At 40.6% G+C, this 15,807-nt stretch overlaps 1 protein-coding gene across 1 annotated transcript in view; it reads right to left on the bottom strand.

Annotated features, from left to right (window-relative positions):
* LAG13 (LAG1 longevity assurance-like protein) overlaps positions 1-15,529 on the bottom strand; it is a 54,128-nt gene extending 38,599 nt beyond the window's left edge. Inside the window, exon 1 of the mRNA XM_087696984.1 lies at positions 15,204-15,529. Within this exon, the coding sequence (XP_087553110.1) occupies positions 15,204-15,350 (147 nt within the window). The 5' untranslated portion in view covers positions 15,351-15,529. The remainder of the gene's footprint in view (positions 1-15,203) is intronic.
* Positions 15,530-15,807: the final 278 nt, after the last annotated feature.

Below are 15,807 nucleotides of genomic sequence, written 5' to 3'. Positions count from 1 at the left end.
AGGAATATAAAGACAATAGAAATAATGTATTGCCAGATCATAAAATGGACCTACCATGTTGAGAATGTTATCACAAAGTTGAAGCTTCAATGCCTTGTGATGCTGAAAAACAGCGAGAGCGGCTTCATATGCCCAATTTAAAGCTCAACTAACGCCAACCCCTCTTGTGGACATTTGGGGGTGTGTCTTATACTTTCAAGATCATTTTTGTGATACCCTCCCTCCCAACCCTCGTCTACACATTCTTGAAAGGACAAATTATTATTCAATAGGATGAATGCCCAAAAATCCCTTGAACATGTTGTGGGCATCCATCTCTCTCTTTTCTACCTCATCACTCTATTCATTCCACTCCTCTTTGAGTTTTGTCTCTCCTTTAACCATCATTCAAAGCGATCACCCATCATCTAGAGGTGTCACCCTGCTATTAGAGATGCTCCCTAGTGTTAAGAAACCCTTCACCCGCAGTTTGCATTTTTGTATTTCTGCGTTTCACGTTTAGGGTTTGCAGCCCCAAAAAGGGACGCCATCCTAGACTGACTATGCCTATTTATAGGCCACTCTCTCATTCATTCCTCACGGCTGATTCATTCAGTCCGTCACCTCTTCTCTCCAGCCCCTCCACTACCCTCACACCCTTCAAGAGGACATTGCGGTTCGTGGTTCGTGTTTGTCTTCATCATCTTCCTTGTGCTACAGCACCCTTGTTCCCTTGTATCACATTCACTCCATGATTTAGAACTTCATCATTCCATTCATTAGAGTTTCTTCTCTCTTCTCTTCTCTTCTCTTCTCCATGTTTGCCGAGTTCACTCCGTGTTCCTCCCCGCAAACCCTACTGTCTCGCTGGTACGCCATCTTTTGACATGGTATTAGAGCTGGATCTATTTAGCTAGCAACGAAGATCCTCCACTCCAGCGAAGTAAAGACCGGTGGCGGGTTCAGCATCCACTTCTCTTCTTCTTCCACTGCATCAAAATCTCATTTTTGCAGATTTCAAGTGTTTCAGCTTGCTGCCCACACCCCGTTCCCGGAGACATCTCAGCCAAAGCTGTCCATTGCTGTCTCCATCAATTGGCGCCTAATTTCCAGCCCTCTTCATGCAGTTTTGAGCTGATTTCAGTCAAGCGACTGTTGTTCCTGTGCAGACCTGCTGCGTACAGCCTGCCACATCATCACAGTCCTACTACCTTCGTTTTCAGTCTTTCTCTCTCTTGCAGGCTGTCCTACCTGCGTTTTTAGTCTCTCTCTCTCCTGTAGGCTGTGCTACCTGCGTTTTTAGTCTTTCTCTCTCCTCACTTGCGTTTTTCTATTGGTTGCAATCTCTTACTACTGGTCGCATCCTCCTCCCACAAGCAACTCACTTCTAGCCCTTCCACTACCCTCCCACCTTGAGGCGAACATTATTGCGGTTCGTGCTTCACATTGCCCTCACACCCCTTGAGGCGGAAATTGCGGTTCGTGGTTCATGGTGGCTGACCTCTTCCTTCTTTAGCAAGGCACACTGGTATCCATGGCTTCTTTACTAACAGATGACCAGACTACTGGGTGCTCCTACTATGGCATCATCGGGCACACCATCGATGCTTGTCAACAACGACCTTTGCTCCCCACCCACATGCGTCCTACACTAGGCACTCCTACAACCTCTCCTTTCTGGGCCACAAAGATCGTTCTGCATCGGCTATCAGAGTACTATGCTCAAGGCAATAAGACACATCCGATACGCACTAAGTCCTTTCCAGCACATGGAGGATCGATTGGCGCTATGACCTCCTGGAGATCGTCGCAATGCCAGCGACAGTCTTCTCCCACTTATTTTCAGGTACAGTGGCTTCCACGCCCTACGGATCTATAGTCCACTCCATCAAGAGAATGATTATATGATACCATCTCCTCATCAGTCCACTCCTTCGAGAGACGGTAGCTGCTCAACTCCTTCCTCTTCTTCGGCTACCCAGACTGCTCCACTAAGAGACAGCGATTGTTGCCTACCTCTTACTCATTCTGAGCCCCACCCTTGACTACTCAGGTTCGAGAGGCTATCTCTGGGAGCTCTTCGGCACCCTAGATACCTTCTTCGGTACCCCTGGCGGCAATTTCGGGTTCTCCAGTTCACTCTGTCTAATGGTCTTTCCTGCAAGTTCCCTTTCCGGTGGAAATCTTGGATCTTAGGGATCCTCTACATCTTCTTCTTTCTCTTCTCTTCTTGCCTTGGTCACTTGGTTAGCATGGAGCCACCTCCCGTGATCCAGTACGGGCATATCCTTATGGTTCTCAGCACCACACAAAGTCCGACATTCCTCCTATGCATTGTATGTTTTCATCATCTTTATACTAGGGCACTTGGACAAGTGAACAATTTCCCCACGAGGGACACTGTCCAAGTGGCACCTGCTGCATGAGCATTCTTCAGCATATAGCATTACATCTCCACCTCGTGATCTTCTCTTGTTGCCCTTTTTGGGCCTGAGAGGGGGTTTTGAGAAACCCTTCACCTGCAGTTTACGTTTTTGCGTTTCTGCGTTTTGCGTTTAGGGCTTGCAACCCCAAAAAAGGGCGTCATCCTAGACTGACTGTGCCTATTTATAGACCACTCTCTCATTCATTCCTCACAGTTGATTCATTCAGTCCGTCACCTCTTCTCTTCGGCCTCTCCACTACCCTTACACCCCTTCAGGAGGACATTGCGGTTCATGGTTCATGGCTGTCTTCATCATCTTCCTTGTGCTATGGCACCCTTGTTCCCTTGTATCACATTCACTCCATGATTCAGAACTTCATCATTCCATTCATTAGAGTTTCTTCTCTCTTCTCTTCTCCATGTTTGCCGAGTTCACTCCGTGTTCCTCCCCGCAAACCCTATTGTCTCGCTGGTACGTCATCTTTTGACACCTAGCTTGTTCGCTACCTACAGAAGTTGTTGCCATCAGTTTGGACCTATCATCACCAATCTATAGGTCATCTGCTACGGTTTAAATCCATCACCAACCACCTAGTGCCATCGCCAGCCATATGGAATACTTTATTGCCCAACTGCCACCCTACACTAAGGGGTGCCAGTTGGCGTCATCATCTTCTCTCTTTGTTGTTGTTCATGGGCTGCATTTCACCCAACAGACCTTGTGTTTTATTGGCCAAAGTCTACATTGACATCATACTACCTAGAGGATTGGGTTTCACTCCCTCCACTACTCCCCACACCATCCCTTCTACTGCCCAAAGTCTCCACCAACATTGTACAACCCAAATGACTCCATCCATCCACTACTACACTTCATTAGCTGCAATAGTGCAATCATTTTGAGCTACTCTAGCATCATCGAGACCTTGGCTCTCTTTAGTGAAACCAACCTTCCTTCTTGAAGAGAGTGGTAAATAATCTAATTAAGCAATTAATTACACCAATTAACAAATTCACAAAATTAAAAATGCACGCTTTACCACTTTAATCTTGGACACTGGACACCTTATTGGCCCCAAAACTAGCACCCCTTGTGTTATTTATTTATCTTATATTGCAAATGAAAGAAGTACAACTGAGATCCTCTCATTTCCTACGCTAATCCAAGTGTCTCTTACTGTCAAAACTTACCAACAAGTCTCCAAATGAATTTTCCCCTTGGTTTGCTCGGGGATTGGCCTTCACCCTACTCCTCAAAAGACAAATTCAACCCCAAATCTTATATTAGCTAGCTGGCCTCTTGAATCTCCTTGAAATTCCTCAATTTCAACTGCTGGAATTCAAGTCCTAGGCCCTCAATTTCAACTGTCAAAACCCTGATTTCTCTTGTAAATTAGGATTTACAATAGAGATTGATTGAAATCTCTTCCTCTGATGGCTCAAACTCCTGGAAAATGCTGAGATAACTTGAGAGAAGGTTAGGGGATGAGAAAGAATGCTATAGAAAAAGAAATTTCAGAGTTTGATCGCGAGAAACATTGAAAGACTGCTACTACCCTACTCAAACAGCCATGGAAGCTATCATCTACAGCTTCAAACCACCAAAAAGACTATTGTCCCATCCTCTATGCTATTCTTATGCAAGATGGCCGAGTTGTGGCTTATGAGAGCTGAATCCTTCACGATGCAAAAAAGAATTTACATGTCTATAAGAAAGAGCTCTTGGCTGTAATTCGTGCACTCTCTACATGGAAACACTATTTGTTGGGAGACTAATTTTACATTACAAACAAACCATCAAACTTTGAGGTACTTTCTGACACAAACAAAGTTATTAGAGAAGCATATGAGATGGGTTAATTTTCTCTCTATGTTTCATTTTCAAATTGTACATATTGATGGTAAAAAGAATGTTGTGACTGATGCACTGTCACGTAAGCCACAAATTTCAGCCGTCAGCATGGTTTATCACACTGAGTTGGATGCCATGAAAGAGCAATATGTTGCTCATTCAAACTTTGCTAATGTTTATGATCAACTCTGCAACGGCCAGAGACATAAGCACTTTGTGCTAAGAGATGAATTTTTATGATGCATGGACTACTGTGTGTCACAAAGCAATTAAGACCTAGAGATATCACTAAAAGTCATGCTCCTCCGTATGCAAGACACAAAGATATTGATGCCACGATCGAGGCAATGGAGCAGTTATTTTATTAGCCAACATTGAGACATGATGTAGAACAGTTTGTCAAGACATGTATCGTATGTCAGAAGGTAAAGTACAATAAGCAAAAGATATCGGGCTTGTTACAGCCCTTGTCTATTCGAGATAGGCCTTGCCAAAGCATTGCGTTGGATTTTATTTTTGAGAGGCTAGTCATATGGTACGCTTGTTTTTGCAACACATCTTTAAGAATCATGGTATGCCAAAGTCAATCATGAGCAATCGAGACCCTCAGATGACCAGTTTATTTTGGAAGGAGTTGTTTAAGAATATGAATACCACGTTGAAATTCTCATTATTCTTCCATCTACAGACAGATGTTCAATATGAGAAAGCAAATTCCACAATGTTATATCTTTTGAGGTGCTATGTTTCAAACCATAAGACACAGTGGGAGTAATATTTGCCCTTGGTTGAGTTTGCTTACAACACACTGCATAGTTCCACTAGCAAAGCTCCATTTGAGGTGGTTGAGGGTGACAAGAAGGTACCACCTATCTTGCAAACTAAGGATAAAATCTTTAAGGCTAACCTTTATGTGAAAAACATGGATGCAACCTATGCAAAGATAAAGTGTATACTTCAGAGATCACAGGAAAAGCAAAATAGGATAGTTGATCATCATAGATGTGCTTTGCAATTTGTAAAGGGCGATTGTGTATTGCTGTGTTTTAAAAAGGCAAGGCTGAAAAATATGAAAGGAAGAGAAAGATTGTATCCAAAGTTGAGTATGAGATACTATGGGCCCTTCCAATTGTTGGAGAAGATCAATGATGTGGCATATCGGCCAAAATTACCTCCACATTGGCGGATACACAATGCCTTTCATGTTAGCTTGTTCATGCCTTTTCATGGTGATGTGCCAGAGGATATGTCTACTGAAATTCAATCTGAGGTTGAGGAGCTGAGTGAGATTTTGATATTCGAGCAAATTTTGGCACATAAAAAAAGAAATGTCAAAGGTTTAACATGTGGATTAATTTTTAATCACATGATTAAGTAAATGTTGCACATGTGAGGTGCAACTGGGATTAAAGTAAATTTACAAGCTCGGGACCCGAAGAAATCACCGGATATCAAAGACAAAAGTTGCTATAAGTTATGCAGCACAAGTACTTGGTGGTATCTGCTGCCAGTTACTTCTTATCGCACAATACCCCTCCATGAGCAGGTGGAGAAGTATATTTGTGGTTTGCCAAAGGGTAGTTGGGATTTTTGCATTAAGTCAACTGTTTCCAGCATGTATCAGCTTATAGAAACTGCTACTATAGCTGACACATTGCTGTGTGGAAAGAATGCAAGATTGATGATGCCAAGTTACATGTCAAAGAGGGAAAGGCTGAGAAAAAGGGTAAATCTGAAAATAAAGCTGAAAATCAAGGCAGATCTGAAAATAGGGCTAGAAAGAGGAACAGATAGTAGAGAAAGAGTGACAAAAGTGATGCACTGTCACATAAACCTCAATTATCGGCTGTCAATATGGTTTATCACACTGAGTTGGATGCCATGAAGAGCAATATGTTGCTAATTCGAACTTTGCTACTGTTTATGATCACGTTTGCAATGGCCAAAGGCATAGACACTTTGTATAAGAGATGGATTTCTGATGATGCAAGGACGACTATGTGTCACAAAGCAGTTAAGGCCTAGAGTTATCACTAAAAGTCATGTACCTCCGTATGCAGGATACAGAGGTATTGATGCCATGGTCAAGGCAGTGGAGCATTTCTTTTATTGGCCAGCTTTGAGGCATGATGTAGAACGGTTTGTTAAGACATGCATCGTATGCCAGAAGGTAAAGCATGATAGGCAAAAGATGCCGGGTTTGTTGCAGCCCTTGTCTATTCCAAATAGGCCTTGGCAGAGCATTGCAATGGACTTTATTTTTGAGCTTCCTAAGACACCTACAGGGAATGATGGGATATGGACTATCATTTGCAGGTTTAGCAAACAAGCCCATTTCATTCCGGTGAGGAAGAAAATAAAGACTAATCATATGGCACAATTGTTTTTACAGCACATCTTTAAGTATCATGGTATGCCAGAGTCGATCATTAGTGATCGAGACCCTCGAATGACCAGTTTATTTTGGAAGGGCTTGTTTGAGAATATGGGTACCACGCTGAAATTCTCATCATCCTTACATCTGCAGACAAATGGTCAATGTCTAAGGAAGCAAATTCCACAATGTTAGATCTTTTGAGGTGCTATGTTTTAGACCACAAGACACAATGGGAATAGTATTTGCCCTTGGTTGAGTTTGCTTACAACAACACAGTGCATAGTTCTACGGGCAAAGCTCCATTTGAGGTGGTTGAGGGTGGCAAGAAGGTACCACCTATTCTACAAACTAAGGATAAGGTCTTTGAGATTGATCGTGATGTGGAAAACTTGAATGTAGCCTATGTAAAGATAAAATATGCACTTCAGAGATCGCAAGAAAAGCAAAAGAGGGCAGTTGATCGCCACATACGCGCCTTGCAATTTGCAGAGGGTGATTATGTATTCCTGCATTTTGAAAAGCCAAGGCTGAAAAAAATGAAAGGAAGAGAAAGATTGTAACCGAAGTTGAGTATGAGATACTATGGGCCCTTCCAAGTGTTGGAGAAGATCAACGATGTGGCATATCTCCTGAAATTACCTCCACATTGGCGGATACACAATGCGTTTCATATCAGTTTGTTGAGGCCTTTTCATGGTGATGTGCCAAAGGATATGTCTGCTGAAATTCAACCTGAGGTTGAGGAGCTAGATGAGATTTTGGTACCTGAGCAGATTTTGGCACATAAGGAAAGAAAGGTCAAAGATAAAGTTTCCAGGAGATACTTGGTAAAATTTCATAATTATTCACCAATGGATGGCAAATGGATGGAAGAGGATGACTTGGCAGACCATCTTCACTTGTTGCAGCTTTACCTAGATGCCTTTTAGTTAGAGCCGACTTTATCGGGCTCTGTTAGATTCAGCGGAGCAAGGGTCCAGAGTTTTGCCTAATGCTCAAGGGGAAGGTAGCACTTCCCCTCATCCAGTTATAGACAGCTCTCGTATGTAGTGGATCTCGGATGTATTCAACATGCATCCAAGGTACTGCACCGATAGTATGTTTGCCATGAGATCACTACTTAGTGTACTAGTCACTATGAGATGTATGCAGATGAGTATGAGTTTCACCCGGGCACTGAAACTATACTTTTGCATCAGCTTATGATCAATTTAGCATAAACTTTGCCTCAATTTCGAGACCAAATTTCTAATCAGTCTCAGCTTAGTTTTTTATGAACTTGAGAACCGTTTATGGTCACTTTTTGGATCAGTTGTGCACCAATTTTTGCACTAATTGCTGGTCAATTTTTGTAATGAGTTTGTGATCAGTTTGGGGTCACATTTGCAGCAGTTTGTGATCAATTCTCAGATCAGCAAGTGATCAGTTTATGATCAAATTATGCTTAGTTTTCAATGGTTAACATCTAGTTCCATGAACAATAGCATATATTATCATGCCATTGATGTTTTAGCCATGATTTATGCTTGGTTTTCGCTATACTATGGTTTGGTTTTGCCAGATGAGTTGAGCTCATGAGAAATGGACATGTCACATCATAATCTGGCAATGTTTTTGAGATTCTTTGTGAGTCTTATGCTATGTTATGTTGGCTGGTAATTTTCAGCATATGTTGGGCATAGGAATGGTTGAACAGCAGTGCGCAATGTTGTGTTGACTATGATGCCCTATGGAAATTCCAGTGCAGTACTTTGCTTTTGATGCATTTGGCAGTGCAATTGAGGACGATTGCAAGGATTTCAAGGGGAAGGGCTGTCATGAGGACATGTATTTTTGAAACCTCACTTAACATGTGGATTAATTTTAATCACATGATTAAGTAAATGTTACACATGTGACGTACAACTGGGGTTAAAGTAAATTTACGAGCCTGGGACCTGAAGAAATCACGGGATATCAAAGACAAAAGTTGCTATAAGTTATGCCGCACATATACTTGGTGGTATCTGGTGCCAATTGTTGGCCTAGGTCATCCATTTAGCCACGAGTGTCAGTTGGTGACACTAGAGAAGTAGCGTTTAATGATACCTAACACCAATCTGATGGTCAAAGATGACGTAGAGACACTCGAGAATGGAAGTTGCCAAGCCAATTTAATTATTGGCCAGTCAGACTATTTTTCAAGGCACCGAAATAATTATTAGATTAATTTTCAATATTTAAAGGCTAAAATTAATATTTAATTATAAAAAATGCTGGAAAAACCATTTGGAAAGGCTGCCATTTGTCAAAAATGACCATGCAAAACTCAAAAACGTCTTTAGAGGCTGAGAGGCATTTTTATCAATTCAGCCTGCAAGAGAGAGAGAGGGAGACTGCTGGTCTGATTTGCAGCCATTGGAGGACCTTCTAAGGCTGCCAAGGGCAGGAGAAGACCAATCAACAACAAGAGACAGCATCTACAGGCTGTTGATACAGAGCAGCAGTAGTAAATGATTGATTTTCTTCAGTTCTTTGCATCTACAAGCTGTTGTGGTAGGACAGCAACTGCATTTGACTAATTTTCAGTCATTCTTCGTAACAAAACTTTGAATTTTTCTCTCTCTACAACTTTCCCTCTCATCTCTCAGCCATTTCACAACTTTGCTCCGAAGATCTTAGCATTTGGACCCTTGGAGGCTGAGAAATTTCAGATTTCTCTGCTGTAAACCCTAATCTGCAGCAGCAGAAATTAGAGTTTAGCAGCAGCCTCGGGAAGCGTGCAAGAAATTGGAAGCTCCAAGACTTAGATTCAACAAGGCTGAAGCTGTTTTTTAGCCTATTCAAGTGGAGGGACCAGCAAATAATTGAATTTGGGGCATTCTTCATCTCCATCAAAGCGGGTGAAGGCTAATTGATTGCCCGAATCAAGGGGCAAATCAAATTAAAGACTTGCTAGTGATTCATCATAACAAGGGGAGTTGAAATACCGAAAGGGATTGGGAGAATCCCATTGTAATTCAACTTCTTATTCAATAAAGCTAAAGAAATACCGAAAGGGGTGCCAATTTTGGGACCAATCGGGTGTGCATTGTCGAAGATTAGTAGAGGTAAATTTGTATTTTCAATTTTGCATAAACTGTTTGCTGCTATAATTAAGTTGTAATCAAGGATTTACCACCCATCCACGGAAGGAAGGCTGGTTTCATCCAGGGTATTGCCTGATGCTGAGGGGGGAGGTAGCACTTCCACTCTAGCTATGGATTGCTCTCGTATGTAGTGGATCTCAGATGTATTCAACATGCATCTAAGGTATTGTGCTAACAATATGTTTGCCATGAGGTTACTACTTAGTGTACCAGTCATTGTGAGATGTATGCAAATGAGTATGAGTTTCACCTAGGCACTGGAACTATACTTTTGCATCAGTTTATGATTAGTTTGCCATGAGCTTTTACCTTAGTTTTAAGATAGGAATTATGATCAATTTCAGCTTAATTTTTTATTGGTTCGAGAACAGTTTATGGTCACTTTTGGAATTAGTTTTGCATCACTTTTTGCATTGATTGCTGGTCAGTTTTTGCAATGAGTTTATGATCAATTTGGAATCACATTTGCAGCAATTTGTGATCAGTTCTCAGATCAGAAATTGATCAGTTTATGATCAGTTGATACTCAATTTTCAATGATTTATAGCTGGTTCCATGGACAGCAGCATGTGAGTAAATGCCATTGAGAGTTTCAGCCATGGTTTATGCTGAAAATATGCTTTACTATGATTCTGAAGTCAGAATTGTTGAGAAACATGAGTTATGGATGGATCCAATGGGTTTCTAACAAGAGTTCTAGACTGATTTTCAATTTAATGTTAGGTATATGCTAGCTTGAAATTTTCAGCAAGATTGGGGCATGTAACATGGTTGAATAACAGTGGTCAATGTTGTGACTATAATGCCTTATGGAAATTCTAGTGCAATATACTTTTCCTTTGGCACAATGCAATGCAATCGAGGACGATTGCAAAGATTTCAAGGGGGAGGAGTGTCACAAGGACGTGAAATTTTGAGATGCTTTAATCTTGCTGATAGCATTTGATTAAAATATCAATCAAATGTGCAAGGTTATTTAACACGCAATGCACATGGTAATTATTTCATGATAGTAGGCCAAGGATCCCAAGGATGCACTGGGTGCCAAAGGCAAAAGTTGTAATAAGTTATGTCTAACAGGTACTTGGTATGGTACCCGACATCAGATTTGGGCCTAGACTAATTTATTGGCCACAAATGTCAATGGTAACATTAAAGACTAGGCATTAATTAATTAATTAATTCCAGTCCAAGGGCTAATAACTGCTCAAGGATACTTGGAAGATAAATTGGCCTAGCCAATTTAATTATTAGCCAGTAAAATTAATTTTTTGAGCACTAGAATAATTACTAAATTAATTTTCCAAATTCATATTTTAAAAATTAATTTAATAAGCTAGATAATGCTGAAAAATGGGATTAGAAGGCAGCCACCTGGCAAAACTTCCCCATGCAAGTGGGAAAAACGTTTTTAGAAACTAATGGACGTCTACTCTAGCCATTGTGAGAGAGGAGACTGTTAGAGAGCAAGGAGAGACAGCTGATGTGATTTTCAGCCACCAGGGATCATTACTACAACATGTGACAATAGTTTGGAGTTTGGAGCTTAGAACCATGAAACCAACCTTCCTTCTTGGAAAGGGTAGTAATTCCCTGACAATTACACAAATTTCAAGTGCAGAATTCAGTGTAAAATGCCTTCACCAATTGGCATGGGTCCCAAGGTACCTTTCAAACTCTAATTTCTGTAGAAATTTAGGGTTTACAATAGAGATCTCTCTATTGTCCACCAAATTTGACTAAAATCTGATCCAAAAGGCTGAGAAATGTTGAGATTGACTGAGCACAAGCTAGAGAAGGTGAGAGAATGCCAAAAAAGAGAGAAATTCACGAATTCTTCATGAGAAAGGCATGAAATCTGATTGTTGTCTGTACCAAACAGCATTTAAAGCTGTCACCAATTGCCAACTCTTGGGAAGACCAGAATTGCTGTCACCTGCTCCAATTGGGTCTTCTCTTGCTCTTGGCTGCCTCAAAAGGTTCTCCAATGGCTGTAGATCAAACCAGCAACATCTCCTCCCTCTCTCTTGCACCCTAGAATGCACCGAATACGTCTCTCCAGCCTCCAAAGACGTTTTTCAAACTTGCATGGGCATTTTTGCCAGGTGGCAGCCTTCAAAACCCATTTAAATGTTCATACTGAGAGCCATCATCACTGCTTGATTGCATCTCACAATATGAAGACATTGTTATAATTTCTCAGTAGAAAGCAAAAATCAGCACTAGCACAAAGCTTTGGCTTGTAACCGGGTGCCTCGAGCCCACCAAATCAAAGAATTGAGTGATACCCCAACAATGGAACCATGAAACCAGCCAATCTTCTTGGAAAGGGTGGTAAATAATCTAATTAAGTACTTAATTACAACAATTAACAAATTCACAAAACTGAAAATGCACACTTTACCACTTTAATCTTGGACATTGGACACCCTATTAGCCCCAAAACAACCGCCCCTTGTAGTATTTCTTTATCTTATATTACAAATGAAAGCACTACAACTAAGATCCTCTCATCTCCTCTACTAATCCAAGTATCTCTTACTATCAAAATTGGCCAGCAAGCCTCCAAACAAATTTGCCCCCTTGGTTTGCTCGAGAATTGGCCTTCACCCTGCTCCTTGAAAGACAAATTCAGCCCAAATCTAATATTGGCTGGCTAGCCTCTTGAATGTCCTTAAAATTCCTCAAATTCAACTACTAGAATTCAAGTCCTAGGCCCTCAATTTTAAGCACGCATCCCAATGCAGCTGTCAAAACCCTAATTTCTACTATAAATTAGGGTTTACAGCAGAGATTGATCGAAATCTCTTCCTTTGATAGCTCAAACTACTGGAAAATGTTGAGATAACTTGAGAGAAGACTGGAAAATGAGAGAAAATGCTATAGAGAGAGAAATTTCAGAGTTTCATTGCGAGAAACATTGAAAATTTGCTACTACTTTGCTCAAACAACTATGAAAGCTGTCACCTATAGCTTAGGATCACCAGAAAGATTGTTGCCCATCCTATATGCTGTCATCTACACCAAAAGGGCCTTGGGCTGTTGTCATTTGCTCTTGGAGGGCTCGAAACTACTGCCACAGATTTCCTTACTCTCTAACAACCTTCACCTCTCTCACAACCTTCAAAATATTAATTCTGAAAATTAATTTAATAATTATTCAAATGCTCAAAAAATTAATTTCACCAATCAATAATTAAATTGGCTAAGCCAATTTGTCTTTTAAGTATCCATGAGCAGTTATTAGCCCTTAGACTAGAATTAATTAATTAATTAATGCCTAGTCTCTAATGTCACCACTAACATTAGTGGCCAATAAACTAGTCTAGGCCCAAATCTAACACCAAGTACCACCTAGTACCTGTCAAACATAAATTATTATAACTTTTAACTTTGGCACTCACTGCATCCTCAGGGTCCTTGGCCTGTTACCATGAAACAACTACCATGTACATCACATGTGCTAAACAACCTTGCACATTTGATTAATAATTTAATTAAATGTTATCAGCAAGATTAAAGCATCTCAAAATTTCACGTCCCCATGATACTTAGCCTCAATCAAAGTGACACGGAGGCCTAAGGTCATCATATTACCATTGTAGCTCATCCATCATTCATCCATACTCTATGTTTCTAAGTCCATTCACTATTATAGTTTGCAAATTGCCATACACATTCTATATCTCCATTGCAAACCATACTTCTTTACATTGTCTTCACACACAACTAAAGGCATTGCCTTCACACAATGTGTATTTTTTGATAGTGTTCAAAGTCTCTCAATCACTTGAAGAAAATGAGTAATTGCACATTTCAAGAAATTTGTGTGCAATGAATTCATCATCTTGCTAGTTTGAGATGCCAATCTTTCATTTGGCTAAATTTCCAATTTTATGGATGCGAGGAGATTAATACTATCCTTTTCTCTAAAGGAATGAGTATTATTGCTGGCAATAACTACAGCATTTGGTGCTTTGGTATTAAGCCTTCATTCCCATCATTTTGGGCATCATCTCTTCTATTCTATCATTTCTAAATTTTCCTCTTATGGAGTCGGCATTATTGTACTACTAATAACCGCAACTACTTAGTGTTTTGGGTTCTAAGCCTTCATCCATAGTTTTGGAGATCATTCCCCTTATCTACTGTGGGAATTCAGCTGCTTGTATTTTCAGCCACAAATCTGCTTGAAATAGGCTTTCTCCTTTAAGACTTTTGTTGACCAGCTTTAGGAATTTCTAATATGCTAGATGTCTTCTCAACCTTGGGATTTTTACTTCTTTGCGACTGCTCGATGACTTATCAATAATTACTCCCTGGACCAAAGGTGCTTCTTGGAGGTCTATGAGGCAAAGTCACAAACTACTAGCAAACGAAATTTACAGCCCTTAATCTTTCCATTTTGTTTTCCCTTTCAATTTTATTTGTGGTCGATTAAGTGTGCTTATAAGTAATAAGATCCAGCATGTCAAACCACATTACAATGCAAAAACCCTCAATACAAAACAATTTTTCAGGTGGGTTCACTATATTTGTAGTCTAGGTTTTATACAAGCACATTCAAGATCTGCCACTTCAGTATCATGTATCATTCAAACCCTAGTTGTCCATAAACAAATAGAACTGTGGATCTAAGAATCATGAAAGTCATTAGTCAGCCTGAATATTTGAAATTGATCTCTAGATCAGTTACTCTGAGCTTGATTTTTATCTGACAAGATTTAGCCTAGCTTACTATACCAAAGCATGGCTTCCTTAGTCATACCTGAGCATATTTTCAGGTTCATTATTACTAAGTTCGGTTTTCCATCAGTCTTGTTCTTTTAAGGTAGATTTCCACTCCATCCATCCAAATCAGCTGTTTCACTCTTACAAAAATGCTGGTAACAACAGTGGTCAAATAGTCCCATTTTTATGCAGAGAGACAAATCCACGCATGTGACCATAGAACAACATTGGCACAGCTCCTCCTTGTGCCAAATCTTGCCCATATTGGAACTTTCCCCAAAATATGTTACCCAGTAGTTGCTGATTGTCCACCATAGCCTACCTATAGACTCTAACATGAATCCACATGCTGAGACAGATGCAGATTGCAACCCGTTGCTATCCTTCTAGGAGTAAGTTGAAAAAACTTGAACAATCTATAAACTTACGCTGACTGCAAGCACGTCCAACTGCTCAGTACCAAGTAACCAATACATCACAGTATTGGTCTGGCATCAATCTCGTACAGAATTGCAGACCATGGCAACGCATGCAGCATTCAGTATGTCCGTAAAGAACGCAGATAACTAAGTTTCACAATTCAAGTTCAGAGGTGAAAAACATTGCCATTCCTTGATCTGCTTTTCGGCCAAGTACGATAAGCAAGGCGAATCATCTAGTAACGCCGGTTGAGCTGCACATAATTCTACGAACATTGAAAGAACAACACACCTCCAGTATAACGCGATCCAAGAAGAAGCGAGCAGCAGGGAACAGGAGAGCAAAGGCAGGTATCATGATGAAGTCCTCGAAGCAAGGCTCTTTTTCCTCCTGCCATCCCTTGATCTGCAACCATGTAGCCAGCAAAGAACCGGCCATCTCTCTCTCTCTCTCTCTCTCTCTCTCTCTCTCTCTCTCTCTCTCGGTATATCGCGATATCAGTGGATGGCAAGCCCCAAGTAGACCAGACGTAAGATTGAGATGGCTTTTTTACGAGTCAGATGCTTCATTCAACCGAGACAGAAGTGGACCTCGCTTTGGTCAATGACGGAGTAAACTACATTTGTAGGTCCGCACTTATAAAGCCTTAATCGATTGGCCAATTATAAGTTATAACCCCTCGCCTCTAAGCTTATGTGTCATGCATGACTCATTACATTCTTACGTGGGTCTTTTTCGTCTCTAATGGGGAGATTATTGGTTAAGGTAAAGGGCTGCCCTCAAATTTGAAGGGTAAGGGGGAAAATTTTTAAGCTTTCCCTTCTTGAAACATTGCTGAAAATGTAGAATAACTTTCATAAGATAAGTACTTTTTTAAAATATACTTTTTAAATGA

The sequence above is a fragment of the Lygodium microphyllum genome, chromosome 2, assembly GCF_053477565.2.
Source record: "Lygodium microphyllum isolate KBCC chromosome 2, Lygodium_microphyllum_v1.1.10, whole genome shotgun sequence".
Classification (NCBI taxonomy): Eukaryota; Viridiplantae; Streptophyta; class Polypodiopsida; order Schizaeales; family Lygodiaceae; genus Lygodium; species Lygodium microphyllum.
This window is presented reverse-complemented; position numbering and strand designations above follow the sequence as displayed.